General features: G+C 47.1%; 3 protein-coding genes across 7 annotated transcripts in view; 1 reads left to right on the top strand and 2 right to left on the bottom strand.

Moving 5' to 3' along the window:
• The window catches only part of LOC106935881 (PH and SEC7 domain-containing protein 1-like), a 43215-nt gene extending 27206 nt beyond the window's left edge, over nt 1–16009 (bottom strand). The window contains exons 1-11 of one of the 5 annotated variants that reach the window (XM_015016589.1): nt 14438–14555; nt 13952–14244; nt 10603–12937; nt 9572–9680; nt 8421–8695; nt 7924–8195; nt 7620–7857; nt 7355–7554; nt 1291–1455; nt 1123–1203; nt 113–225 (exon numbers count right to left, since the gene is read on the bottom strand). In XM_015016589.1, coding sequence (XP_014872075.1) covers nt 113–225; nt 1123–1203; nt 1291–1455; nt 7355–7554; nt 7620–7857; nt 7924–8195; nt 8421–8695; nt 9572–9680; nt 10603–12924 — 3775 coding nt within the window. In that variant the 5' untranslated portion in view covers nt 12925–12937; nt 13952–14244; nt 14438–14555. Of the gene's footprint in view, nt 1–112; nt 226–1122; nt 1204–1290; nt 1456–7354; nt 7555–7619; nt 7858–7923; nt 8196–8420; nt 8696–9571; nt 9681–10602; nt 12938–13951; nt 14245–14437; nt 14556–15232 lie in introns of those variants that run through there. The other 4 variants (XR_001421992.1, XM_015016590.1, XM_015016591.1 and 1 more) reach the window with 4 other exon arrangements.
• A 1979-nt stretch (nt 16010–17988) lies between these two features.
• LOC106935888 (elongation of very long chain fatty acids protein 6) lies at nt 17989–22128 on the top strand. The gene is made up of 4 exons (XM_015016604.1): nt 17989–18529; nt 19485–19616; nt 20167–20318; nt 20875–22128. The coding sequence occupies exons 1-4, from the start codon at nt 18426–18428 to the stop codon at nt 21294–21296; spliced, it is 810 nt and encodes a 269-aa protein (XP_014872090.1). The 5' UTR covers nt 17989–18425; the 3' UTR covers nt 21297–22128.
• Nucleotides 22129–23079: 951 nt separating this feature from the next.
• On the bottom strand, nt 23080–27809 carry LOC106935886 (ribonuclease inhibitor-like). The gene is made up of 5 exons (XM_015016602.1): nt 27191–27809; nt 26608–26781; nt 24777–24950; nt 23896–24069; nt 23080–23655 (listed from the first exon to the last, which is right to left on the bottom strand). Exons 1-5 carry the CDS (start codon nt 27793–27795, stop codon nt 23646–23648), a joined length of 1137 nt encoding a protein of 378 aa, XP_014872088.1. The 5' UTR covers nt 27796–27809; the 3' UTR covers nt 23080–23645.
• Nucleotides 27810–27815: the final 6 nt, after the last annotated feature.

Below are 27815 nucleotides of genomic sequence, written 5' to 3'. Positions count from 1 at the left end.
ATAGAGTGAGAGAGAGTGTGTGAGAGAGATAGAGTGAGAGAGAGTGTGTGAGAGAGACAGAGACTGGTGAGAGGTGAGACAGGCAGGTGTGGTTCAGGTGTGGTTCAGGTACCTTCAGTGGACAGCGTCTCGGGGTTACACTGCCTGTATCTCCTGGAGAAGTGAGCAAGGACTCTCTCTCTCTCCTGGGTTTCTCCCATCAGAGCAAACCGGGTCAGAAACGTCCTGAACCAGAACCAGAAGTCAGAGAGACACTGGATCAGAAATAGGGCTGAAACGATTCCTCGAACGATTCGACTACCTCGGTTATTAAAATTCCTGGAGGAAGCCTCGTTAATTTATGTTTTATTGTTTAGCGCGCCATGTTCCGGCCGTTGCGCGGAGCTCTGACTTCCGCCTGAGTTGTTGACGGAAGCTAAGTGCTAGCAGCACAATGTCCAGTTTTCAAGTTCGGCCCGCGGGCAGCTGCGCATTAGATTTTTAACTCAAGTGTAGCTTTACAGACGAACCGGAACATTTATTTCACATCATTCCGATCTTAACAAATGTGTGGCAGAGCGCACCATGGCGGCACGTAGCTGGGAGACGTTTCTGTGTGACGAACGAAGATGTCAAATCCCGTCGCTAACATGAACACAAAGCTATAAATGTCTGGGCCAGGTTCATCTATTAAACTCACTGAAGACGAACACAGAAACTAAAAGCTGGATCACAGACATTTTTATAAGCGTATCTGTGAGCCTGGCTCTTTATTATTAAATTGAATAGAATTTCAGATTTTATAATTTTTCTTCAGGTTAGCTTTTTTAAGTGAACTTTTATTATTACAGGTTAATTTTCTAAACTACAGAAAAGCTATTGTTAGCCCAAATGGAAAATCTGGACTGATGTTGATATGCGATAGTAACTCTGCTGTTATGTTAGATTTACCAACGTTTTACTTTATCTTTTTTACCCGATTACTAAAATATCCGTTTACAACAGCCCTACTCAGAACCAGAACCTTTCAATCAGAAACTGAGTCTGAGAGCAAACTGATTCACTGATTCAGTAATTGACCTTCCTGTTTAACCTCATCAGAAACGGGCCAGAACCGGGCCTGGTACCGGACCCAGCACTGACCTGAGCGCCTGGTCGACGTTCATCCCACTGAAGTTGAAGTGCTCCAGGTACTCCTGCGCCACCATCTGGCTGAAGTCGTTACTGCAGGACAAGAACAGGAAGCTGGGTCATTCCAGAACCTCCGACTCAAACGCTCCGGTTCCGGACCGGGTTTGGACCCAGACTGACTTCTTGCTGAGGTGTGGCGCTACATCGGACTTGCGGAACCCGTCCAGAGCGTAGAGCCGCTTGGCGAGGCGCCGGGCCGCCTGCAGATCCGGTTTCAGGCCGTTGGTCAGAACCTCCAGAACGTCCGGGTCGGGCTGGTCCGGGGGACGGTCCGCTGGACGCTCCCTGGAGACACAAGGACACACCGTCACTCAGCAGAACCAACAGAACCGCAGGCTGGGCCTGACCCGTCGTCATGGCAACACAGCAAACAAACAGCTGCTGGATTGGTCTGCACCGTTGGTACCGACCCAAACAGAACCTGCTTCTGTTCTAGAACCGGGCCAGAGGTTGGGGTTGGTCCATTTAGCACTCATCCTGTGGTTCTGACCCAGAACTGGTTCAGACAGGTCAGGCCTACAGAATTAGGCTCAGGAGAGCCAAATCTGGACCTTATAGAACCAGAACCGGTTCTGGTTCTGCTAGGTCTCCACAAACAATAAGTTGATGCTTTTATTCTGAAAAGCCATGGTTCTGGTTTTGGTCAGACATTTATCCAAGTATGTTTGAAGTTTTCCAACATGTTCAGAATCAAAGATCACAAAGCTTTACTCAGAATCCTCCAGAACCAGCAGAACAGAACTTCTGCTTCCGGGTTTCAAGAGTCTGAAAGGTTCTGAAACCTTGGAAACCCAAAGCTGGCCCAAAGTTCTGATGAACCCTAACCTGGACCCACCGCTCGGCTGCAGGGCTGCCCCGGTCCTCCATGGTGCTGCTCCGGTCCAGCCCGGCTGCCAGTCGGACCTCTTGGTGCCACGGCAGCAAGTGAAGTCAGAAAGGGGGAAGTGGGTCAGCCGCAGTGTGGACCCGACCCGCTTCCTGTAACCGGGCCTAGCTTCCCTCCCACTGTCGCTATGGCAACCACACCACCAAACATCCCATGATGTCTGAGCTGCAGAGCTTGAATAATGCTGCTGACTGAACCGGCTAACCAGAACCGTCTGTAGAACCTCCAGAACCTCAGCCTGGTTCCAGTCTGCAGTGTTTCCCTCCCAGAGGACAGGAAGTTTCCTGGAGGAATCCGGATGTTTCCGTCTGCAGCTCCTTCCTGCTGGAGAGAAACATCCAGAGCAGGAAGCTCCTCGCTAGACAACATTCAGTCCTCCACCCTCTGAACCCGAACCGGCACCTGAATCTGAACTGGCAAATCACAAAGCCATTAATACTCATTATTACTGGATTGGACATCACCTATTAGCTGCGACAGTTAGCCTATTAGCCGCTACAGTTAGCCTATTAGCCGCTACAGTTAGTCTATTAGCCGCTACAGTTAGCCTATTAGCCGCTGCAGTTAGTCTATTAGCCGCTACAGCTAGCGATGCGCTCCTTACACTGACTCGTGTCAGTAAACCCAAACTGTTCCAATGCAGGATGAGCTGGAATCTATCTTTACTATGGTCTAATCGCCCTCTTTTCCTGCCTGAATTCTATTAATTAAAGCTGAGAGAATAGTTGAAGCTTTGATATGTAAAACATATTTTCTCCCTGGAAATGAATCTATAAACAGTTTGGTTTCTGTCAGTTCTGTCAAAATGGAGGACAGGGCTAAGAATTTCTCCTTTATATTGGTCAATAATTTAATTGTATATAATACATGCTGTTAATTACTTTGTTAAAATTTAGCAAAGTATTTCTTCCTATTTTGATGATTGATTTACATTCTACAAGTTTTAAGTTTTAAAAGTTACAGTGGCTGCAGTGCCCCAACGCAAAGGGAAAGTAACGCTGATAAACAGGCGTAAAACAACGTTAAACCGCTTTTATTCTGCCATTTCTCGATCTCCGTGTTGCTTTATGTTACATGCAGACCTGTTGCCATGGCGACCAACAGACGGCAGCTCAGCTAGCCCACCGAGTGGCGGTTAGCTTCAGTGCATCAGGAGAAATCGAAACAAAAACATTTCTCAAACAGAACCTTCAGTCTGTTACAGTTTTGTGCTGTTTGAATTTTTAGGCTCGATATTTTTTTACAGTCATTATAAGCAGAACACAGTGGTTAATTTAAACAGTTGCTGTACTGATGACCTGTCAGAGTGTAGGTGTGTGTCGACTTATTTTAGTGCTAATTGAACGAAAAACAGCAAACTGCAGCACAGGTATGCTAGCTTTCTAAAGTCAAGCTAGCATAACTGACTCCCATTTTCTCAATCTTTATTTTAAATCAAAACTTTTGTGAAACGTGACACTCTTGGACCTTGTATAGTTGTTGTAGTGTTGACAATTAATAAAATATTGACTTATTTTTCATATTTATTTACCTGATTGTCATTTTCCCAACCGCAGATATTCCCGACCCCCTGTGAGACTGATCTGAGTATATTTATCTCTGTGAATGCTGAATATTTACATCTCACTCAGAGTTCTGGCAGCGATTAGTTCTGTCTGCACCACTAGCCAATCACAGGCAGGTCTGTTTCATCCAATCAGAGTAAGCCTCACAAATCCTGCATTCAATTGGATAAAATAACAACCAATCAGATTCCGGGAAGCAAAACATGACTAAAATAAACACATGAAAGCTTCATACTAGAAATAATGGAGTTTACATATTTAATAAAGCAATTATTTTCTCATTAGTTTCCAGTTTTCCACCAGCTGATTACTGAATTAGGATTTAACTGAACAGCAAAACATTGAAATTTGATTGATGTGTTTTTTCTTCTTTAAGACGACAAACACATTTTTATCTCAGCATATTTTCAGATTTGATGACAACCTGTAACATTTTGTAACATAAAAACCAAATGGACCGCTAACGGGCCAACCTAGCTAGCATGCTACCGCCAGGCTAAGCTAGTTTTCTGGGAGAAACTGCATCAGATTCTTTGACCGGTTCTATTCAGATCTCTGTTGGATCTGAACCATCAGAACCGTCCCGACCAATAAACCAGAACCAGAACCATTCCGACTCCACACACACCTGCAGAGCATTTAAAGGGTTAATGCAGCTAAACATTTAGAAACATTTCCTCCAATCTGAAGAGTTCTTAGGAGGAGCAGTACCGACCCAAACTACCTCTGGTTCTGCTCAGTTCAGTTTTAGGTTATGTTTAATTAGAGGCAAATATAAGCAGAGTGAGACATCTGTCGTGTTGAACTGCTTTGGTTTCTAAACCAACAAACCAAACCAGAGCAGAGTTCTGCCATCTGAACCAGAACCGAACCAGAACCTGACAGAGAGGAGTCAGAGCTGCAGTTCTGTCCAGGGTGTGTCAGTCCAACTGAAACCACAACAGAACCGCTGACAGAACCAGAATCAGCTGTGACCGATGGACTCTCTGTTGAACCTGGCTGACTCGGTTCTGATCCAGCTGGAATCCTCAGAACCTCAGAGGATCCAGCTTGTATCCGAGCCATAAAGAACTAACCGGATCCGATCCAGTTTCAGCTTGCTGTACCTAATAAAGTGGCCGGTGAATAGACATCTCAGAATGGGTCAGAACCAGCCCAAACCTGGTTCTGACCCATCTCAGGAGTTCTGGGTCCAAACCGGGCCGACCTGCAGATCCTGAGCTTCCTGATCCCATCAGAACGGGTCCGGAGGCTCACCTGTACACGGCCGGGTAAGGCAGCAGGTACCGGTCCTCCAGAGCCCCGCCCCCCCAGCACAGCAGGTAGGTCGCCATGATGACCAGGCCCCGCCCACAGTCCCAGCTCAGCAGCCAATCAGACAGCCTCGGCGCCTCTGAGGCATGATAGCATCATCCTGGTACGACATCATCTCCTTTTCTTCTTCTGCGGCTCATAAAGCCATGGCGTTCCCTCAGCTTCCCAGCGTTCCCAGTCCTCTCCCAGTCCGATCCCCCTGGTTTCCCTCGGAGGTATGAGCTTCCTCCCGGGCCGACCCGAACGCTCCTCCTCCTCCTATTCCTGCTCCTCCTCCTGCTGATCCTCCTCCTCCTCCTCTTCCTCTCTTTGTCTCCTCTTCCCTTCCTGGAAGTTTCTGTCTGCGACTCGCTGAACTTCTGCTTCAGAACAAATCCTGGACAGAACTGGGCCCTGAACCCAGCAGAACCTGACCCAGGTGGAAACATCAATGAGAGGAGGTCAGAGGTCACAGATGCTAGAGATCAACATGAATGGCAGCGTGGAGGTTGAAGAGGAGGAGGAGGAGGAGGAAGGTTCCTGCTTTCTGACAGGAGAGGGAGGGCTTTCTCTCCGTCCCGTCTCTGAGATTCAGTCTGGATGAACTCATGAGGAATTTCCCTCCAAACCCGGATAAATGGACATGAATGTGTGTGTGTGTGTGTGTGTGTGTGTGTGTTTGTAATACTTTGTGGGACCGAAGCCTGTTTGTGGGTCAGGGGTCAGATTTAGGACTCTGGTGTGAATTGAGTTTTGGATAAGAGAAGGCTTAGGCTGTAGAAATGAATGGAAGTCAATGCAAAGTCCCCACAAAGATAGCCATGCAAATGTGTGTGTGTGTGTGTGTGTGTGTGTGTGTGTGTGTGTGTGTGTGTGTTAGCTTGCAGTCTAAAAAGTTCTGAGCTTCAAAGAGCCAATCTGGATCGAATTCATCCCACATTCCCAGGAAACCAGAGCTGGGAGTGTCCACTGTGTGTGTGTGTGTGTGTGTGTGTGTGTGTGTGAGCAGCAGCTGCTGTTGCTGTTTGGCTGCTCTCCTGGTTTGCATTCCTCTGGCTCTGTGGTTCTGACCCATTTCCTGGTGCAGACAGTAAAGCCCAGCTCTGTTTGGGTCGGTTCGGTGAAGCCCGGCTCTGTTTGGGTCGGTTCTGGCGGTCTACACCCAGCAGGATGAGATCAGGAGGAAGGCCGATCCTTCCCTCCAATGAGAGTTCAGGAAGTAAACACTCAGAACAGGAAACAGGAAATTGGAAGACATTTTCGGCCCAAGAAGAAGAAACCTTCACTAAAAACTGAGACAGACTGAACCAGGGAAAGGTCAAGAGGTCATCTGAGACCCAGCTGCAAAGTCCTGGTATGAAAAGCTGCTGGACTGAAGGATCGGTTCTGGAGGGAAACAAAGGAGCGGACCCGACCAAGATGTTCTGGGTGTTGGGGGCTGGAAGCTTCCTTTTGGTTCTGATGGATGGATCAAACTGATCGGACCCATCGGATGGTTCTGGTGGTCATGTGACCCTGCAGGTGTCAGAACCAGCCGCGGAGTCGTGACAGATCTTCTCCTCTCTGTTTTCTCCTCTGTGGTGACTCAGCGTTGCCATGGCGACAGACTGAAACGGGCCTCCAGGTGCGGCTGACAGCAGGACGGCGGGAACGGGTCGGCTCAGAACTACGGGTCGGACCGGCGCTGAGCCTGCTGCAGATACTCCAGCTGGTGATGATTCAGGAGATGAACGGAGATCCACAGAGATTCATGAAGACCACAGAACCGGGCCGAGGTCCGGCTGCTCTGGACGGTCCAACCGAGCCGAGGTCTGGCTGGTCCCGTTGGCCCGTCTGGATCTGCATCAGGATTTTTATTTTTGCTTTCGTGACATCTCCAGCTCTAGTTTCCATCTCGGAACAGAAAATTCCCGGCGGTCGGGAATCGAACCCGGTCCGCTCCGTCTGGACGGTTCGCTCCCCGCCGAGCCGCCAGGCTCACACAGTTTCTGTCTGTACCAGGCAATAAAAGGTGCTCAACATTATTATTAACATTATTCCTATAATCGCATTATCAGGCCGATGAAGTGAAGCGGTCGGTGATGGACCCAAACGGGTCTGCAGGGTTCTAAGTTCTGATCGGATCCGTTCTGGTTTCCGAGTTGGTTCTGATCTTAAGAGACTGACTGGGATTTCTGCAGCAACTGGTTCTGTTTGACCTATGGTCTAATCTGAATGGTTCTGATGGTTCAGCTGCTGATCAGAACCAGTCAACATGACCAGAACCGCTTGGAGGTGCTGCCCCCCTGTGGCCACTCGAAAGTACTGCAGCAGGCCAACAGTCAGAAGGTCCAGAAACAGAATCTCTGCTAAAACCTGACCTGCAGAACTCAGAACAGAACCTGCCAGCAGAACCCGTCACTAGCAGGCGTCTGGATCAGAACCTTTGGGTCGGACTCACCTGCTGTGCAGCGCTGGCACCGACGTCGCCTTCCTGAAGCTGTCTCTGACGATGGAGCGCCGCCAGGTGTCCTTCTCAGATTGGGACCGGACCGGGGGGCCCGGGCCGGCGCCGAGGGCCGTGTCGGAGGACGACTCGGGCCGGGTCAGCGGAGCAAAGCTCAGCTCCAGGATCTGCTTGGCGCTCTCGCAGATCTGGCTCTGGACAGAGAAACGGGTCAGTGGCGGCCCGGTGCCACACGGCGGGCCCTCCAGAACCGGCCTACCTGTATCTCGGGGGTGAGCGTGGGCAGGTCGAAGGTGAAGACGGAGGTGGATCCGGAGGTGAGCAGGTCCACGCTGTCCAGGCTGCTGTAGGACGTCCCCTTGGCGCGGTGCGACTCCATGATGTTCTCGAAGTGGCGGCTGAACGAATCCAGCTGGCTCTCTGACGGTCGCCGGGCGACGCCCGCCGCCACTGGCAGCTTCAGGCCGCCGTGGGCCTCGGACGGCGGCGCCGTGGGTCTGGAGGAGGAGACGGGTCAGACCTGAGCGGTGGTTACCATGGAAACCAGAGGCAGACACCCTCACCCCTTCAGCAGCAGACTGAGGACCTCGTCTTCCTCTCTGGCAGGACGCTGCCGCTGGCGGTCGCCCTGCATGCGGACGCTGGCCCAGCTGGCCACGCCCTCCTCCTCCTCTTCATCTTCGTCGCCCTCCTCCACCTGGCCGTTCTGCTCCCTGCGGCCCGTTGGGTCGAACCTGGACGACCCGTCCTCCGGGCTGAAGCAGGACCTTCCCAGAATGCTGCGGCTGAAACCCAGATCGGCCTCTTCGGCGGCCTCGGCCTCCGCTCGCATCACCTGCAGGGGGCGGGGCGAGTATCGCATCGATGAATTTTGATCAATACCTCACAACCTGCAGTCACTTAGAAACCAGAAATAAATGGTTTTTATCATAGAACCACAAAATGCTGCGATACAACTTTAACTACAGATCAGCCAGAACCAGAACCAGAACCAGCCCATCTCGTCCAGGTCCGTCTGGGCTGATTCATTGATCTGATTCAGTAAAGTGAACAGGTTCACCTCGTCCAGGTCCGTCTCCCGGTAGCAGCGCAGCGGCACGGCGTCCAGGTCTGTCTCAGAGTACTTGATGGACCGCCGGATGATGCCGGTCTTTGGGGCGGGGCCTCGGAGGTCAGGGGTCACCAGCTCCACCTCGACCTGCTGGACCTCGTGATGAGAGAGCTTCTGGTTCTGCTGGTCCCGCCCCCTCCTCTGACTGGTCGGCTGCAGGTGGAGGGAGGAGGGCGGGGTGGGGCTGGGCGAGCCGCTGGTCGGTGGCGTGACGGACGAAACGTCTGCATGAAGAGATTGAATAAACTTTATTAATCCCCAGGATGAAACGACGATTCAAAGAACAAAACAACAATTCATCCCTCACACAGTGAGTCCATCGAGTTTCCAGTTGCATGGGCCCCACTGGTGCCAGGATGGGTCCCATCGGGTCCATAATGGGTCCCAACGGGGACAGAATGGGTCCCAACGGGGACAGAATGGGTCCCAACGGGGACAGAATGGGTCCCAACGGGTGCATAATGGATCCCATTGGGTGCATAATGGGTCCCATTGGGTCCATAATGGGTCCCAACGGGTCCAGAATGGGTCCCATCGGAGCCCGAGGGCTCTGCTTTAACCAGCCTGCTCATCCAGACGGACACCATCAGGTCTACAGTTCAGTCATTGAACTGATTCACTGATCTGAACAGATAATCTGATAATCTGTTCAGAATCAACATGAACAGACTTCTGGTTCTGTTTTTCTCACAGATGTTCTGTGGTCCATTGCAACCCGTGCGGTTCTGGTCGGGTTCGACCCAGACCTTCAGGCAGCTGGGGCGGATCCAAACAAGAGGACCAGCTTTAACTCATTCACTGGTGAAATCTGCAGAACTTTCTGCTCAGAACCAAACCGGGCAGCTTGTTCTGAAGAACCAATGATCAGCTGGTTCCATGGGTCCAGCTTGTCAGAACCGTTGAGGCTGACCGGAGTCGCCTGATGGAGGCAGACGGCCTAAATAAAGGCCAGGAAGTGAGCTGGAGCTGGAAGGCTAAGCTGCTAATTGGCTTATTGGAAGCTGCTTGTTTACTTCTGCCGGTTCCCCAGCTCCTCACTCGGACTGTTACCGGGTTCTGGTTCTGAAGGTTCTGTCTGATAAGGCTCCAGATTCTCTTACCTCTGCTTCGGCGGCCCGGATCCGTCAGGCCTCCAAACAGGAAGTCCCACTTCGCCCTGGCGATCTTCTGGGACCGAGACGAAGGGCTGGACGGAGCGGTCCGGTCCGACTGCAGGAGAGGAACCAGAGACATGAAATCAGTCCGGTTCAATAACACCGGGTCTAACTGCAGCAGAACCAGGAAACCAGACCCGGATCAGTCCGTCTTTAACATTAGTTCCAGTCTGACATAAAGAACAGAGATTTCTTAGTTTCAACAGGAAACTTCTCATCAAAGAGGTCAGAGGTCACATGTGGGGTCCCCCAAGGCTCCATCCTAGGACCCCTCTTATTCAATATCTACATGCTCCCACTGACTCAGGTTACAACAGGAAATAAGATCAGTTACCATGACGACGCAGATGATACACAGCTCTACATTATGATGTCACCAGGTGACCTTTGACCCCATCCAGTCACTGAACAGATGCTTAGAACAGATAAATGTGTGGATGAGACAAAACTTTCTGCAGCTGAACAGAAACAAAACTGAAGTTATTATTGGACCTAAAGAAGAACGATCTAGAGTTATAGATCTATAGTCAGCTTCAGTTCTTCCAGTTGGAAACCAGAGATCAGGCTGACCTCTGACCTGACCCTTCGGTTCCTCAGTGGTCCTTCTAGCAGCTGCAGAACATTCAGGACCAGAGGACTAAAGTCTCAGATCAGAGAAACTCATCCAGGCGTTTAGTGGCTTTGATTCCTGCAACCAGAACCAATCAATCAGGTTCTGGTTCTGCTCTGCATCACCACAACCAGAACCAAATAAGGAGAAGCAGCATTCAGCTTCTATGCACTACAGATCTGGAACAAACTTCCATATTAGTGAATGATGTGTGTCCTGATAGTGAGGACGGACAGCAGATCCGTTGTCCATCCCAACCAGGGCAGTGAGCAGACCAGGAGGTCCAACACTGCTTGCTGAGGAAAACATTAAATATGTTTGTTTCTGATAAAGGTTTATTGAGATCTGACATTCTCCCCAAACACACCGTGGACCAGTCCCGCCTCTCCCATCCCCTCCAGCCAACCTGCATCCCAGAACCGCCGTCCGTAGTACCATGGCTGGAATGGCTGGAGGTTTCAGGGGACACGCTGTGTCCCAGGCTTCCTGTGACCCCACTGGAACTGGAGGACAACGTCCCCGGGGGTGGACCATGATCCCGAGTCTCTTTCTGGTTCTTGGACATTCCTAGAACCAGCAGCTGGGACTCCTGGGCCAGCTGTTTATGGACTCCTCGAGCATCAGGTCTACAGCGCTGATCGCTGCTCTGAGTGTGAACTCCAGAAGACGACTGATGGACAGTTTGTCCTTTGGAGGGCCATCTCCCTGGCAGACACTCTGCCCTCTGGCTGGATGAGTTTCCTCTGGGGACCTCGGGGCTGGATGCTGGTGACCCGTCCAGCAGACCATCATGCTGCCTCTGCTCCAGGACCAGAGGTCTATGGTCTCTGGTGTGCTGGGTCAACTGGTACCGGTGCAAATTGGACCCATCTTTAGATGGTGACGATGTCCGCGTCAGTCGGGGATCCAACATGGGCGACCCGGAAGCAGGTACCCGATCCAACTTACTTAGCAAGGCAGGAGATACAGGTAGAGCTCTTTTGGACATTCCAGGAGAAATGCGTCCTGGTTTCGTTTGAGGTACCAATGTTTCTGGTTTCCGATTCTGGTTCCAGTTCTCCGTCTGCAAAGCCTCAAGGGGAGATTGCCATAGAGGAGATTCTTTTGGGAATGTCCCTGAAAGTTTGGGACTCTCAGATCTCACAGAATCAACATCAGAGGGAGTCGGAGAGGGGGTCCATTTGTACCTTCTCTCTGCAGAACCAGCAGAGATTCTGTTGGACTCTCCAAAAACCTTACAATCCAGATCAGAGATGGAGTATGGAGAGATGCTCCTCCTGTCACTGATGGGACTGTTTGCATCGCTGGTTCTGCTGCTACAGCGGGACGGATGGTACGGACTCCTACTGCGGGGATCATTGGAGTTGAAGCTCACAGGTTCTGCTGCAGTATGACTGGTGCTGGTCCTGGTACCAACACCATGGCAGGAGCTCCCAGCTTGGTGCTCAGTCCTAAAAGGAATCTCATGCTGAATGTCTGTGGGTCTTCCTGCAGGTAATGGGGGGTGAAATTTACAGGGCAACCTGTGACCATCTTCATGCAGCCAGGACTTCTGTGGGCTTTGAGTAGGACCTTGTGGTCGGGCCATTGAGTAGAAAGAATCTCCGGTTTGAGCACATAGGCGGTCAGATGCAGGACTTCTGGGTAATCCGTTCACTGAACCATGACAGAACCTCCGATCCATCTCCAGGAGTTCAGTCCTGGACGGTAGGGTCAAAGTACTGCGGGACAGGACGGGCGATCCACCCAAAGACCGGCAGCGAGGAGGCTGAGAGGGTCGAGGTAAAGATGGACTGTAGCTCCCTGAAGCATGGCCTGCAAACCTGCGTCTTAGTTCTGGAGACCCAAACTCCTCTAAGGCCCGGTGGGTAGCATCTCTGGCCACTGCATCCATGGTTGCCTTTGAAAGGTAGGGTTGCCCCCATGAGGAGTCTCTCCTTGGCTGCTGTTGGTGGCTGTTGCCATGTAAAGTTTCATCGCCGTACCATATTGGGTCACTCATCCTCTTCGTCAGATGAGCAGCAGGGTGCTGGCCCTCCGATCTTCTGTTAGGATCCTGTTGGTGTCCAGCCATGCTGCTGACGCTGCCTTTCTCTATGTACCCAAAGGACACCAAAGACATCTGTCCATCTTCATCCACCATCTCTGGAACCTCACAAGACCTGGGAAGGGTGGTGTAGGTGGAGGGGACAGTCAGCCAGTGTGAGGATGTAGAAGATTGAAATGAGGGATCAAAACTTTCATCCAAAGGTTCCTGATGGTGTAACTGGGCTGCAGAGGAGTGAGGGTTCTGGAGCTGGAAGCTGACTGAATGCCTAGAAGAAGACTTAGGGGAGCAGTAGTTCGCCCTCGCTGAACAGCGCTGTACCTCCGGAGAAAGATCTGGACTCCGGTTTGGACTGGACTGGCTGGAGCTCCTTTGGGAGTTAGAGACGAGATCTGGACATTGCAGCATCAACTGGTTGGTTCCACCATCGCCTCGGCCCAGGAACTTCTCGTCCTCTTCCGAAACGGACCGGACTTCCACATAGAGGTGGAGAACTTTACCTGGCTGAGACATAGTGGCCACTTTAGCAACCTGCTCCTTCCTGCTAGCTAAATACGCAGCGGGGTGCTGGACTTCCATGAACCCAGCAGAACCCTGAAGCCTATGGTGTTTGGTCGAGAGAGCAGCAGGTCCATTGTCCATCAGCTCCTACAACCTGCAGCGAGAAAAACAAACCGAAGAAAAGTCAGTCAACATCTCAACTCATCAAGTCATTGAGCTCAAAGTTCTCCGTGTTTGAGACTGAACTAAAAGACGTTCTTTAGACCCAAACCTAGACTTCTAATGTCTGAAGCAGTTGTCTAAATCCACAAGAACCACAGGTTGGACTTCTCAGCTGCTTCTCAGATCCCTCATTTCCTGTTCACATTCTTCACTTCCTGTCCACATCCCTCACTTCCTGTCTACACCCTTCACTTCCTGTCCACATCCCTCACTTCCTGTCTACATCCCTCACTTCCTGTCTGCGACCCTCATTTCCTGTCTACACCCTTCACTTCCTGTCCACATCCCTCACTTCCTGTCTACATCCCTCACTTCCTGTCCAGATACTTTGGTTTGACTGACAGGAAGTAACGCTTATTGTTAACTTTATTTACTGTGTGACGTCTGTCTGAGTTGACCCATTTTTATCAGACGCTGACCTCTGACCCTGGCTTACAGCTATACTGGTCCCTGAACAGTGAGACAGGCCGGAGGTCCAAACCTTCAGGTAGAGAAACAACTTCCTACTGAAACAGGAAGAGTCTGAGGAGTTCAACTCTGCTTAGAATGGTCAGGTACATGAACTGGACTGAAACCGGGTCAAACCAGAACCAAGGTCCAAGCAACAAACAGAACCCTTAAGGTGGACTGCAGAGTCCAGACCACCTTAAGAGACACCAGGAAGGTTTGGATCCCAGGAGGAGCAGAAGATTTTCACTGTGTGTGTGTGTGTGTGTGTGTCTGTGTACTCTTGGTCTGATAAGCAGTTAGCCCTACTTTTCTTGGACTCTGCTAATAGGATTCCCTCACCATCCCCTCCTCCTCCCAGCATGCATCATTCAGGGGCTGACGCACGCACGCACGCACGCACGCACGCACGCACACACACGCACACACACACACACACACACACACACACACACACACACACCTTTGCATGCAGACACATGTGCAACTGTAACCTTACCTGAGTGTCCTCTGTCCTTACTGCTGCAGTGACGACTCCTGTGTTGCCGTGGTAACCTCCATTTCCTCCTTCCTCTCCTCAGTAACCTGGTCGTTCTCGTCCTCTTCGTCCTCCTCTTCCTCTCTGAACACTTGTTGTCTGCAGCAGAGCCGGCTCATCGTGGATTTACAGACTCCTCCTCTACGTCCTCTTCCTCCAAATGATGCTAGCCCCGCCCACCTTCCCTCCAGCCAATGAGCAACTGAGTTGGCTGCTTCAGCCAATGACTGGGTAGATGTGGTGGGGCTACAGACCTGATCAGGAAACATAAACACTCTTATCAATGAACTGTGAAGTCACCGTGCTGCATTCTGATTGGCTGAGGGCGCCTCACCAGGCAGAACCAATCAGATGCAGGCTTGCAGGCTGGCACCAATCAACCCAAATCGAGTCCCTGATTGGTCAGAATGAGACGCTACTGACCACACCAGCAGAAAGCAAGCTTACCTAAGCTGAGCTGAGGTCAGAGGTCACTGAAGAAAGCTGGAAGTGAAAGCAGTTGTCAGGTTGGTGGCTGCTGGTTTCTGCAGAACATCTGATCCCAGATTAACCTTCTCACCAGGGTCACCGGGGTCACCTGGAGCTGCTGGCAAACTCTGGTTACTATGGTGACTCCCTCCTTTTAGGCGCAGCAGGGGCTCATTTGGTTCTGATTGGTTCTTCTGGACGATAGTTGAGTCGTCGCCGTTTGGATTGTTATTCCCTCTGGTCCTGGATGCTTACTTTCACCCAGTTGTTATGACGCGTAACCATAGCAACAAGGTATGTTGTTATATTTTTACATCACCTTATCAGCATCTCAAAAACTGAAATTACACCTGAACTTTGACCCCAGATCCTGAGGAGCTTCATGGTTGCAAAAAGACAAAGGACATTAAAAACCATCTCTAACATTTTTCTATCCAGACAGATTTAAAGAGGAGCAGCAAAAGCAAAGGAAGTGGATCAGCAGAGCAACAAGAATCTGGTTTCTGCTGCCAGAGCCTTTTTCTGATTCGCTGCAGCACTGACTGCTACAGGAGATCCTTCCTGCCCACAGCATCACCATCCACACCGACTCTTAAAGATAACACAAGATCATTTACCTTTGGGATAAACAAAAAATTGATCAAATAAATTGAATAAAAGCTGAAACTAAAACTTTAACAGAAATTTCCCCCAAAAATGAAGTTGAATATTGGACAATTAAAAAACAACACAATAAAAGATTTAAACAGGAACAGCAAATAACTGTAGAATTACCTGAACTAATGATAATTTAGGTGAAATCAGTGAGAGCAGCAGGTGAGGAAGAGGAGGAGCAGCCTCAGCTCTTCCTCTGACTGGACCCTGAAACCAGCTGAGCATTATGATCAGAACCAGTCTTTATTAAACACTTCCTGTGGTCATCAACAGCTCGTCTCTGATTGGCTGAGCTCGGACTCGGCGTGTATTGATCTGACTCAAACTGTCCTCTATAAGGTCACTGGACCTCCTGCATCCCAGAACCAGGCGGATGGAACCGGTCCAGTTCGGCATCTTTCTATAAATACCATCTGTCTTATTTGTTCATTCATTATTAGAAATACCATTTTAAAAACGAAACTCCTCTTTATGCTCCATTAACAGTCGTGTCGCTTCTCAGCTGGATTCGGGAGCAAATATCTCCTTTCAGAAACTGGGCTTTTTATTATTTTACAGTAATATTCGGAACCGAGCTGCACTATGTGTGCCGTTTGACATTATTCTGTCTAATAAAAGTGTGTTTTATGATTCGGCTGGCAGTTGATCTCTGAATGCTCAACTTTAATGCGGACATTTCCAGGAACTCCTGGTTGTTGCTGGAGGCGCTCAGCAGGGTGGACCGTCTCTTCAACAACACCAGGGTTTGAAAAAGTGGGAATGTTACTTCCAGAAAAAGTTCTTTAGTGCAGTTAAATCAGCGCCGAATTGTTCAGGAACAACTTTTATACCGACCCAGACTGCAGCGGAGGTCTGCCGCAGGTCTAATCCAGTAAACACGAGAATAAACTGAAATCTTGATGTCTTTTAACCGAGTTCCGCGCAGCGGTGTCTTACCTCCAGCAGCGGACAGAAGCTGGGGGCTCAGCAGCCCCTAGAAGAAAACAGAAGTACGGATATGGACTCGCCCTGCAGGTCCATCCCCGGTACTGGTGTCGGTACCGCTCAGAGAGGGTAGCTGGGGCAATAACGGTAATCTGCGTTGCCTCGCGGGGAGAAAGAGCAGAAACCCGACTGAGAACGGGAGGACGGCCCGTTGGTTCCGTTTGGTGCTCCGCTTGCCCTCCGCTTCACTCTTTAATCAAATTTTTATTTGATTTTATTGATATTTTCCAGGCAGCTGCTGCACTTTAGTTTACCTTCTCCACGGTGACTTCAACTTCCGCATCGTTTGAGTGACGTAGCGTAACGTCAGGCTAGACCAACCAATCAGAGAACAGGAAAAATGTTTTTAAAGAGAATTTAATTTTTGTTTAGAAAACTGATTCTTGAGCGAAAAGTTACAAAAACCTTTGATTGTTTTCAGGAAGCAATTCAGAGTTTATTGAAAATTAACATGTTTGGATTCATAACAGCTTAATAATTCATATTTAACTTAAATCCGCCTATAAAAGTGATCCTGGACCGTTTTCCGATGATCTGAATCTGGATTATTTTCCTCCTGCTGAACAGTAAAAGCAGCCCAGCCTTCAGAAAGCTGCAGTTCCTGCTGAGCTCCAACAGGGGGCGCTCATTCCCAACTACAGGATCTGTCTGGTTTTAAACAGAAGATCTTCAAGGAACGGCTCATGTGTTGAGACCTTTGTCCTCATGCCAGTGGTCGCGGGTTCGATTCCCAGCCTGGCGACATTTGCTGCATGTCTTCCCCCTCTCTTAAAACCTCTTTCCTGTCGGACTACTTTCGGATGAAGGCCACTAGAGCCAATAAAACAAATAACTTTATATACAAATGGGTAAAATAAAAGAATAATGTGTGCCTTTTAAGATAAACACTACCATTTTTTTAACGTGCAAAAATATATTGAAATATATTTAGTAAAGGGTCTGTTACAGCAAAAGTAAAAATATAACGGAGGATCTGCTTAAATTTCTGAAGAGTTTCTGATTATTAAAATGAAGAGGCAGTGTATGTTTTTGTCAGATTCTTTGAAATGATTAAATGGGGTTTTTCACTCCATTTCTTATTGTGGACATCATATTTTGTTAGAATTATACTTATATTTATTACATATTTAATTTGAAGAAAAGCCTGAATTACTATGTTATGATAAAATAAAACTTTATCTTATTTACTGTGAAGAGCAGAACATCTCTGCGTATGTGTTTTTCTGCTCCTGATCTCATCTGCAGCCTGTGACCGAAGAGACGCTACAGAGAATCGCTCAAGTTTCACCTCTTCCTCTTCTGCTTCTCTCTTAATCTCTGAGAATAAATGATTTTCCTCTTAATCTGATTTTCTAAATAAAATGTGCATAATTTCTCTGACTCAGTGTTTTACTATTGGCTCATGAGAAAATTATTTTACAATTAAAAACAAGGAATATTTGCAATTTTGATCAAATAATTTTCTTTCCAAATATTTCTGTCAGGATTTTTTGCAGATCCGACCCAAAATGTCTCCGTCTGGTTTTATCATCAGAACCTCAGCCGGCTCTTCCTGCTGCTCTGGTGATGTCACCGTTTACCTGACCTGGGTTCGCCTGGGGGTCACCGGGTCACTGCAGCTTTCTGGTCGGGCCTTAAAATCTGCATTTTAATGAACAACAAAGTATCACAATATGCTTTTATGAAATATAAATTATATTAAAATTTTCCTTAGTGAAGCTAAACTATGAAATGAACCGGAGCTTCATAACTTCCTCTGACCGTCGCTCTGCCTGGTTCTGGTCGGTGTTCTGGAGCCTGCTCCCCAATCTGCAGGGATTAAAAACCTCGACTGACTCAGAATCACCATCAACCTTCAGATATCAGAGTTTATTCTGATCATTCGCTGCACCAATAATCAATATTGCTTCACGTTTCTCTAAGACGATCTCAGGACCTCCAGTTTTATCTGCTGACCCTTTGAGGCCCAAGGCCCCCATGTTGGACATCATGGTATACAAATATGAAAGTTGAAAGTTTTAAACACTGAGATGATTCATTTCCGTTTCAGCAGCAGCTTTGATCTCCTCATTAATATTGATCAGAAAGATCAGATCAATATTGTTTTCAGATTCTCTGTGAAACAGATCATCGGCTGACAAAATCAGCTTCATCTCGTCCTGCTGGCAGACACGTACGGGCCGGTGACGTCACCTGGTGAGAATGACCGAAACGTCATGGCTCACCTGGAGGCCCCGCCCCAAGGCTTTATAACGAGGCGGCCAGGTGAGGGGGGCAGACCGCAGGAAGCAGCGCTCTGGTCGGATCGGACCTCCAGGATTTGGTGACGATGCTGCAGATGAACGAGTCGGAGCTCCAGCTGCGGCTGGTGGCGTTCAGCTTCGAGACGCGCTTCGATGAGCGCGGAGCGATCCAGTGGATGCAGGAGAACTGGTGAGAGCTGCTCTTCTTCTTCTTCTTTTCTGCTGCTGCTCTTCTTCTCTCGGGTTCCCCAGCGGGTGAGGGTCAGGAGAAGGAACATCTACCTTTAAAGTTCCTGACTCCATTAAGAATCTCCACTTCTTTAAATAATACTGACTTAAATTTAGAACACTACATCCATCTACAATGATTCAGGTGGTTTAACTACCGACCCAGTCCAGACTTTGTTTCGGCTGACCCACTCGGAACCGAGAAGTCCGTATTAAGGCGCAGTTTCACTGAAACCGGTCTGATTTAATAGAAACTGCTCCAATGAATCCGTTGCTATAGCAACACAGTCAATAATCCTCTCGTGTGTTTTCTGTTTATGGGGCTGCTGGGGGTCTTTACAGGTCCATTTCTCAAGCCGAATGGAGGAACTGACGTCACTATTTCAGATAAATATTAAATATATTTTAGTAATTGAGGCTGAGAACGGAACTGTCTAAAATCTGGAAATGCCCCCGATTTATGAATGAAGTTCGGTGCTGAACGGATTAAAGGGGCTGGACTGAGTCAGCCTGAGGCGTTATGTAAGCACGTGCGGTCAGAGGAAGGCGGCGGCAGGTGAGGCGCCGTTACGTCACTGACCCGGTATGTGATTATTCGTGGATCCGGTCGGACCGGTTCCTGTCCGGAATGCAGTCCTGATGAAACCTGGACGGAACGTACTGGAATGACCGATCCGCCGGAAGTACATCAAAACATGTTTACAATGTTGGCTACGCCTCAAGTTTGTCGAGAAGTCGCGTGATGGTGTTTGACAGGATTTTGTCCAACATTTTTTCATGGACAGAACCACCAAAACTTGGATCTGGTCAAAAGCGGGTCGTGTTTGAGAACCTGGAAGGTTTTTCACAATGTTCTGATCGGTCTCAGCGGGTCTTCTGGTTCTGATGATTCTAATGACTCTCCTTCTGTCCCGCAGGAACAAGTCGTTCATGTTCAGCGTGCTGTACGCCGCCCTGGTGTTCGGAGGTCAGCACTTCATGAAGCCTCGACCCAAACTGAACCTGCGGCTGCCGCTGGTCCTCTGGTCGCTGAGCCTGGCCGTGTTCAGGTAAGAACACCTGGAACCTGCAGCGGGTGGTGCTGCATCACCTGCTGTTGCTGCAGCAGCTCCATCTGGCCAAAGTCCATCCAGAATCAGTAGAAACCAGGCGGGACGCCACCTCCCTCCACACTGCACCCGTCTCCATAGTAACCAGGTTTTGCTTTGGGGCCCCACCCGGATTCCTGGCTGGGCGACTTAGTGCTGCTGACGCATTGCCATGGCAACGGGCCCCACACCTGCAGCTCAGGTGCGTTTTGTTTGGAGTGAGTGGAGGTGTCGGCTCACCTGGTTCAGAACAAAGGTTCCTTTCAAAGCATCTGGAGTCGGTTCTGTTGACCCAGAGGGCCAACCTGTGACCCCACCTCATTACATTAATATCAACCAGAGGTCCGGCTGGTTCTGATTCCTGCTGGGCGGGTTGGCTGTCGGACCGGTTCTGAGATCAGATGATGTCATCAGGAAGTTTCTGTGAACTCTTCGGTTCTGATGCATTCCTGGAAGCTGTGACCAGCTGCTGCTCCTGTCCTCATGGCTCTGTTTCCTGTTCTATCCTCAGCATCATCGGAGCGATCCGGACCGGGTCCTACATGCTGCACATCCTGAGCGCCAGCGGCTTCAGACGCTCCATCTGCGACCAGAGCTTCTACAACGGCCCCGTCAGCAAGTTCTGGTCCTACGCCTTCGTCCTCAGCAAGGCTCCAGAACTCGGTCAGTTGATCCTCAGTCAGAACGTAAACGGACCAGAAGATCAGGGTTCAGTTCTATGAGTGGATCGGGTCGGTTTGGGCCACTTCTAATCTGCAGGATTTAAAATGTTCTGGAAGATGAATATGAAGGGTAATCAGGTCCAAAGCAGCTGCATTAATTCTGACCATGTGACCCACATGTGGCGTGGCCACACCTCCTCCAACACTGGAGTCAACTTTTAGCTTAGCGCTTTGGCTAAATAAACGCTTAGCTTCACTTAAACCTATTTTCCCTTGACTGTTAAACTTTTAGTTAACCAAAACATCAAGTCAGACTTTTATCGACCTAGTAATTCAAATAGATTTTATATTCATGGGTATTAACATATTTTGCGCTTTACCATTAGATTAGCTTTCACTAGCTACCATATTGGAGTAGTGCATTAGCCACTATAGCATTGGCAGAATTGACGTCTGATTAGCGATTTTGGGTTAGCGCAGCTAAATTCTTGATGCCCACCACTAAGCACCATTAAAGTTGCTGAGTCATTTATGTCTTTTTGTTTTCCGTCTCCAAGGCGACACGGCGTTCGTGGTGCTCAGGAAGCAGAAGCTGCTCTTCCTCCACTGGTACCACCACATCACAGTGCTGCTCTACTCCTGGTATTCCTACAAAGACATGGTGGCCGGCGGCGGCTGGTTCATGACCATGAACTACACCGTGCACGCGCTCATGTACAGCTACTACGCCGCGCGCGCCGCCGGCTTCCGCGTGCCCCGCCCCTTCGCCGTGGTCATCACCAGCGCCCAGATCGCCCAGATGGCGATGGGGCTGACGGTGAGCGGCCTGGTGTACCGCTGGATGCAGCAGGGCGACTGTCCGTCCCGCATGGACAACATCACCTGGGCCACGCTCATGTACCTCAGCTACCTGCTGCTCTTCTGCAACTTCTTCTACCAGACCTACCTGCGCCGCGAAGCCAAGGCCAAGAGCCAGTAGGACCCGCCGCACCGGAGGGCGGCGCTGCTGAGCTGACCTGACGCTGCCGCAGCAAATGAAGGGAAACCAGCGCAGAAGACGGAGTTCATTTATGTCTGGGAAGTGAAGGAGCGTTTCAGGACCCTCTAATTCCTGACTGCAGGTCCAAAGATGGTTCCGATCTAAAGAAACAAACGTAAAGCTCAGCTGCTGAACAGAGGTCCGAAAATATTCACGATATTTTGTTTAAATTTATCAGCTTTGGACCCAGAAAATGTTCTGAACCATTATTACCTTCAGCCTCATTTCCAAAATATTTGAAATATGTAAAATATATATTTACAATCTGAACCATTAGAACCCGTCTGGTCCGATACTCTGGTTCTACTGTTTCCTGGTGAACCCATTTTGGCTGGCGAGAGGAAACCGGGTCAGAACTGGAACTTAAACTTTTACTTCTGTAAATATTTCCATCAGTTTGTCTTTAAAGTGTCAAACTTCTGATTCTGGAACCGATCCAAAAGAACCGGTTCAGATTCAGCTCAGCAACGCGCTCCTGGTTTTTAACGAGGCATGAAGGCAGCTGATTGGCTGCTGGAAGGTCACATGTCTCACGTGACTAAGCTCATCCTGTTGGGGTCTCACGTGTTGGAGCTGGTTCTGGTCGGTGTGATTGTGGAAACGGGTTGGAGTTCTGAAGGAAACCAGCAGCTGACGTCACAGCTGGTGTCCATGACGAAGACGAGATCTTCCACCAAATGATCACCTGGACGTTTTCCTGGGAGGGAAATTGGGATATTTATGGTTATTTATTGTTTAAAAATGTAATAAAATGACTTTTTCAATTTGTTCATTTTGGGGTTTTTTCTAGCTTGGTTCATATGCATGAAACAGAATCTGGTATCATTTGAAATATTTTCAGGATCTGGAGCCAAACGAGCCGCTAAACCTGATCAATACAAACCTGGCACTCAACATGCTGGGTTCTACTGCAAATCTGAATAATGAACATTTTCTCAAAAGGGTTTATTATCCAGCAGAACCGACTCAGGAGCAAAACATCCTCACTTCCACCAGAAGGAATCAATAAATCTGGTTTATCTGGACCAGCGGTGCTCGGGTCCAGCCCAGAGCCGCCGTCCTGCTCCAACACTGAGTCGGATGGTTGGTTCGTTACCAGGCCCGTCCAGAGCTGAACGGCTGCGGAGGGAATTCAGCCATTTGACCCAAACCTGATCAGGTCTCAGGTGTTTCCATGGGTTCGTGTTTAATCTGAAAACTCAGAATATAAATCTGTTTAACTTTAATGTTCCATTTTAGTGTTGTGACTGAAGGCGCAGAGCGCCCCCTGATGGAGCCAGTGGTCACTGCAGCTTCAAACCTGCAGATGTTGAATCACCAGGACTAACTTTAAATCTCTGGTCAAAAGTTTCTCTTTCAGGATTTTCCCAGTATTTTCAGAATCCTTTGAGTTCTGATGGCATGAAGTTTTAAACACATTCAGACCAAAACGGTGTTAAACTTTAAAGTTAATCCTCCTGAAGTTTTGGTTACATTCGAGTTCAAATATTTTTTTTTTAATTGTGAAATGTACTAAAAAGTTATTTGTTGTATTACTGACACTTAAATCTGTCAGAAATCTGAAATTAGTCTCAATTCATCCGTTTTGCTCAGAACATCCAATTACAATTATGAGAAAAGATTGATGCCTAAAATCTGGTCAGCAAAATGTGCACTTCATAAACCCACTGAACTGTAAATATTAACAGTTTGATTCAGAGGTGTCAAATTAAAAAGAATTATAGAATCAACCATTTATTGAAATTACATCTAGACATCACACTGCAGAGCAAAACATCCCATAATATGACATCAAATAACAGACAAATGTCATTTCAGTAGTGTGTCATTTAAGTGGATTAAAAGTTTTAATCAGTGGTTCTGATTAAACTCGGAGTCAATCAGAACCACTGATTCTAGAAATGATAATTCATGTTTCCAACTGTTTGTCTTTAAACATCTTCACCACTGTTCATTTCTTAACCATTTATTTATTTTATCTGACATTCAGGTCAAAAAGTTTCTGGTTTGTTTTTCATCCAATTAAAGATGTTTAAAGCCCATCAAAAGAAAAAAGTTCTGCAAAGTAAGCCAGGCAGTAATGATACACATTAATATGAGGTCAAATAAGATAAAGTACACCACTAGGGTAAAAACATGGTTGAAGTGAAATGGAAACACCCAGAACATGAACATCTTTCCTGCTCGTCTTCACAGGTTTTCTCTGGACCAATCAGATCATTTGCTGCTGCTTCAGCTTCTCCATGTCATCTGGTTCTTTCTTTCTCAGTGTTTTATTTGCAAGAATCACTATTTCCATCTGCAGTGGAAGAAAAGAAGAAACTGGTTATAAAAGACAGATAATCACTTCAGCAGCTGTCCTCCAGGGGGCAGTAGAGACATCAGGGAAATTCATCATTTCATTTTTATGCTAACTCCCAGCATGACTGACTTTTGGGGTTATGTTAAGAAATCTCAGGGGAATTTTATTTTGTTGTTAAATCCAGATTAATTTGCTTTTATTTAACCACTAACTGAAAAAGCAGAACTTGTATTTTACTTGAGAGTTTCCAGTCTAAAGTCTGAACTGGCTGCCAGGTCACACAGCTGCTCCACGTCTGGGTCCTTCAGCCTGTTGTCAACCAGGTCCAGTTCTGCCAGATGGGACGGGTTGGACTGCAGAGCCGAAACAAAAGACAGACAGCTGATCCCAGTCAAGCTGCAGTTCCTGAGTCTGAATAAAAAAAACATTCAATGTGTTTAAAATCACTTTATGTGTAAATACAGTAAAATAACTACTGACAAACTGTTGAGTTGATGTTGAGTTTTGGTTTTGTTCTGTTGGGTTATATTATGTTTTTATCCTGCTTTATATTATTAACTTTGTATAATATTGTTCATCTTCTCAATAATCCAACAAGCTCTGAACATGAGTTTAGTCTGTTGGTTTTTGTTCCTACATGAAATTAAATCAATTATGAGGTCTACCTGTATAAAAAACATAAAGGTCACATTTTATTTTCCTGGTATTAAATATGCAGCTGAACATTACTATAGCAATTCAATAATTAACCAGTACCCAATATAAAGACAGTAATGGTGCTTTTACTTTGAAAGTACATTTTTAGTTTTCAGAGTTTGCTTCTTAAATCCACCATGAATGAAATTACAAGAGTGTAATTTCATTAATATTAAGAATAATCTTTTTTCAACCATTTACCAGGTTAATTTGTGAGATATTTTGTAGTTTTCAACCCTTCAACTTTATTCCAATGTTGATAACAGTCCCATCTAGGATAAAGTGAATGACTAGATTCTAACATGTGTGATATATCTGCTCCACGTTAATATCATTTTTATTATATCCTGACTGAATACTTTTCACCTGAAAGAAACAGTGTGCAGACTCTCTGGCCAGGTTAAGGTTAAAGTTTGTCTTACCTCAGTGTTTGGAGTTTGCAGTAAGGACTCTGCAGAAACCCACACAGCTGCTCCACGCCTGCATCCTTCAGCCTGTTGCTGCTCAGATCCAGATGTTTCATGTAGGAGGGGTTGGACTTCAGAGCTGAGGCCAGATGTGCTCCACTGCTCTCTGATAAACTGCAGTTTATCAGCCTACATAAATCAGAACACAGGTTACATAATGTACATACTCACCCACTCACACATCTTAAATCAACAGATTATTTAACCCGTTTCTTTATGAGAGCCAGTGTCAATGAAATATAATACAAAGACTCCATGTCATCTTCTATCCACAAGCCAGAAACCATTTTCTAGACAAAATGTGTCCAACAGTGACAGCAAGCAGATATCTTTCAATAAAATGGTGCACTTTGACCCCAGCTGCAACTGATGTCTGATTATTGTTCTCTTTTGTCTAATTGTGAGTGCTTCTTTTCCGGATGGTCTCCTCCTGCCATCAATGTCTTCCTGATTGTCTGCTGTCATTTCTTGGATCAGATTTTAAGCTCAGAAAACAGAGGAGCCAGAAAAGCAGATACACGAGTCCTTCATTAAAAACTTCACCTGAAACTGTGTTTAAAGTCAAACCTGGTAAGACTTGCAAAAAAGAACCCTGTAGAAAACATAACGTATGACACGGTAGTTAAAACGACAAATAAGAGTGAAAACACAACCCCTTGTGGCAAATCTGTGGAAGAGCACATCATTTGTAATGAACAGCTACTTATTCCAGAAAATATGTCCCCAAAGACTGTTACTTAGTCAAAATGCCCCAAAACCCTCTTGACTAAAATGTGGTTTTGGTGGCTGTTGATTAAAAGCATCATCTTGTTGCCATGCCAGCCATGAATGGCTAAACTACAGGAAGCTGATATAAAAACTTTTAATCCCATAACAAACTGCATTAACCTATTTTCAGATTCAGTTAGAAAAGGAAGAGCTTTATTACATGAAAATGTGATGTCAGAGAGCCCTCTGCAGAAGGAGCCAAACTGTTCAAATGTTATTCCAGTTTGATCCCCGATAGTCCAGTTACACAAGGTTGTCTGTTTTATGGGTATTTTCATTTCCCCCAAGAAATTTGGCCTATGAAGAATTTGACTGGAAGAAATTTCAAACCCTCCTGGTTCTCTTCAAATTCTACAAAAGCATGCCACCACATTGTTGAGAGAAATTGTGGTATGACAGTAGAGCACTCATATCGTTTGGGCCTGCTCTGTCCACTACGGCAATATTGGTAAGACATAAAAAGGGAAACAGAAAAATACTGTGTTGACATCCCTAAATATTCTATAATATTTATTTAAGGAACTTTAACCAACAAGACCTGCGGTATATGCTGCACATTCTCTTGCTAGTTGCAAGGAAAAATGTAACAGCAAAGTGGAGGAAATTATCTCTAACTAAAAAAAGCATGGACACATAGATTGAAACAAGTTTCGACAATGAACCAGGTCACTGCAAACCTCTAGATGAAATGGACATTTTTCTGGGTGGACTCCAGTGATTGAATACTTAAATGTTTAATTCTGTGAAAAATACCCTGTCAAGAATTATTTGTTTGTATTTGTGCTTGTTCAATGATTTTTAATAAAAGTAAAAACAAAATTTGACTCTTGAATGGGATCGAAGGTACTGAATGTGACCGATTTCTTTTTAACAACTGTATGTAAGAATGTGTTGGTAAACATAAATTCAGCAGAATGATCAAGAATATTCTTGATTTAGATTTTAAAAACTAAGTTAAGCATTCTAACATGTTAATATACACATAATCTAAAAGCAGCAACAGACGTTAATTTATTACCTCAGATTCTCTACTCTGCAGTTTGGACTCTCTAGTCCAGCAAACAGAAGCTTCAGTCCTGAACGGGGCAAGCGGCCGTAGCTCAGGTCCAGCTCTTCAAGATGGGAGGGGTTGGACTTCAGAGCTGAAGCCACAACTTCACAGTGAGTCTCAGACAGGTCACAGAACATCAGCCTGGAGAGAGACATACATGACCCTATATCTGTCAGGGTTCAGATCATTGCTTGATTCTCTAGTTCAGTTAAACACTGAAATCTTTATTAGAAGGTGCCACCTGATCAAGAAGGTGTCTGATAACCAAGAAGCCTCTGCAGAAATTATTTCTAGTCATTTCTGTTGTCTAAGCAACAATTTTCAAAAGGTTTTTTGATTTCTCCAACTAAACATGACATTTTTTCTAAATACCAGCTGAAAAGTCTGACACATGAAAACCTTAGGGATGCTGATGTTCTGACCGCACTAACAGTTTGTTCTTATCTGACTCATTAGCAGTTTATAATAACTGAACAGTAAATTAATTTATTATTCAGACCACAACTCCTATGTGCTGTGGTATTCTGGGGTTTCAGGGTTTTTGACTCACACAAACTTCCTACAGTTCCTCACAGCTGGGATGAGTCTGCGCCGTCCTTCCTCTGAGGTGTTGTACCTCACTAGCTCCATTTCATCTAGAACCTCTTCTGACATCTGCAGAATGGAGGCCAGAGCTGAGCAATGGAGCTCAGAAAGTTCACACTTTGATTTGTTCTTTGACTTCAGGAACTCTTGGATCTCCTGATAAACTGAATGGTCCTCCATTTCCACCAGACAGTAAAAGATGTTGATGCCTTTGTCTGGAGAAATGTCTTTAGAGCTTGTCTTCTTCAAGTTGTTGATGACTCTCTGTATGACATCTGGACTGGTCTTAGTCTGAGCCACCAGGCCTGCCAAAAGTCTCTGGTTACAAGGCAAAGCGAGGCCATGAAGGAAACGAACAAACAAATCCATGTGGCCATTCATGGTTTTTAGGGATCTCCTCAGAACTTGATCCAGAAACAGATCTATAGATTGACTAGGACAATCACTGATTCTAGAACTTGATGATGGATTTGAGTTGCTGGGTTTTCCTTTTTTGATGTCATCCAGGAAGTTCTCCATCACCTCTGAGTTCCTGCTGGTGAAACAGTGGAACATGTAAACTGCAGCCATAAACTCCTGGATGCTCAGGT

Source organism: Poecilia latipinna, unplaced genomic scaffold, assembly GCF_001443285.1.
Source record: "Poecilia latipinna isolate Pla-1442-1.1 unplaced genomic scaffold, P_latipinna-1.0 Scaffold2039, whole genome shotgun sequence".
Lineage (NCBI taxonomy): Eukaryota > Metazoa > Chordata > Actinopteri > Cyprinodontiformes > Poeciliidae > Poecilia > Poecilia latipinna.
Note: the sequence above shows the minus strand (reverse complement) of the source record. Positions and strands in the feature narration are given on the sequence as shown.

Excerpts from the sequence above, each read along its gene's own strand:
- LOC106935888 (XM_015016604.1), top strand. The coding sequence starts at position 18,426 with ATGCTGCAGATGAACGAGTCGGAGCTCCAGCTGCGGCTGGTGGCGTTC. Across the intron at positions 19,617-20,166 it reads CTGAGCCTGGCCGTGTTCAG|CATCATCGGAGCGATCCGGA; the intron begins GTAAGAACACCT and ends TTCTATCCTCAG. Across the intron at positions 20,319-20,874 it reads CAGCAAGGCTCCAGAACTCG|GCGACACGGCGTTCGTGGTG; the intron begins GTCAGTTGATCC and ends TCCGTCTCCAAG.
- LOC106935886 (XM_015016602.1), bottom strand. The coding sequence starts at position 27,795 with ATGGCTGCAGTTTACATGTTCCACTGTTTCACCAGCAGGAACTCAGAG. Across the intron at positions 26,782-27,190 it reads AGGAACTGTAGGAAGTTTGT|GCTGATGTTCTGTGACCTGT; the intron begins GTGAGTCAAAAA and ends GTCTCTCTCCAG. Across the intron at positions 24,070-24,776 it reads TGCAAACTCCAAACACTGAG|ACTCAGGAACTGCAGCTTGA; the intron begins GTAAGACAAACT and ends TTTTTTATTCAG.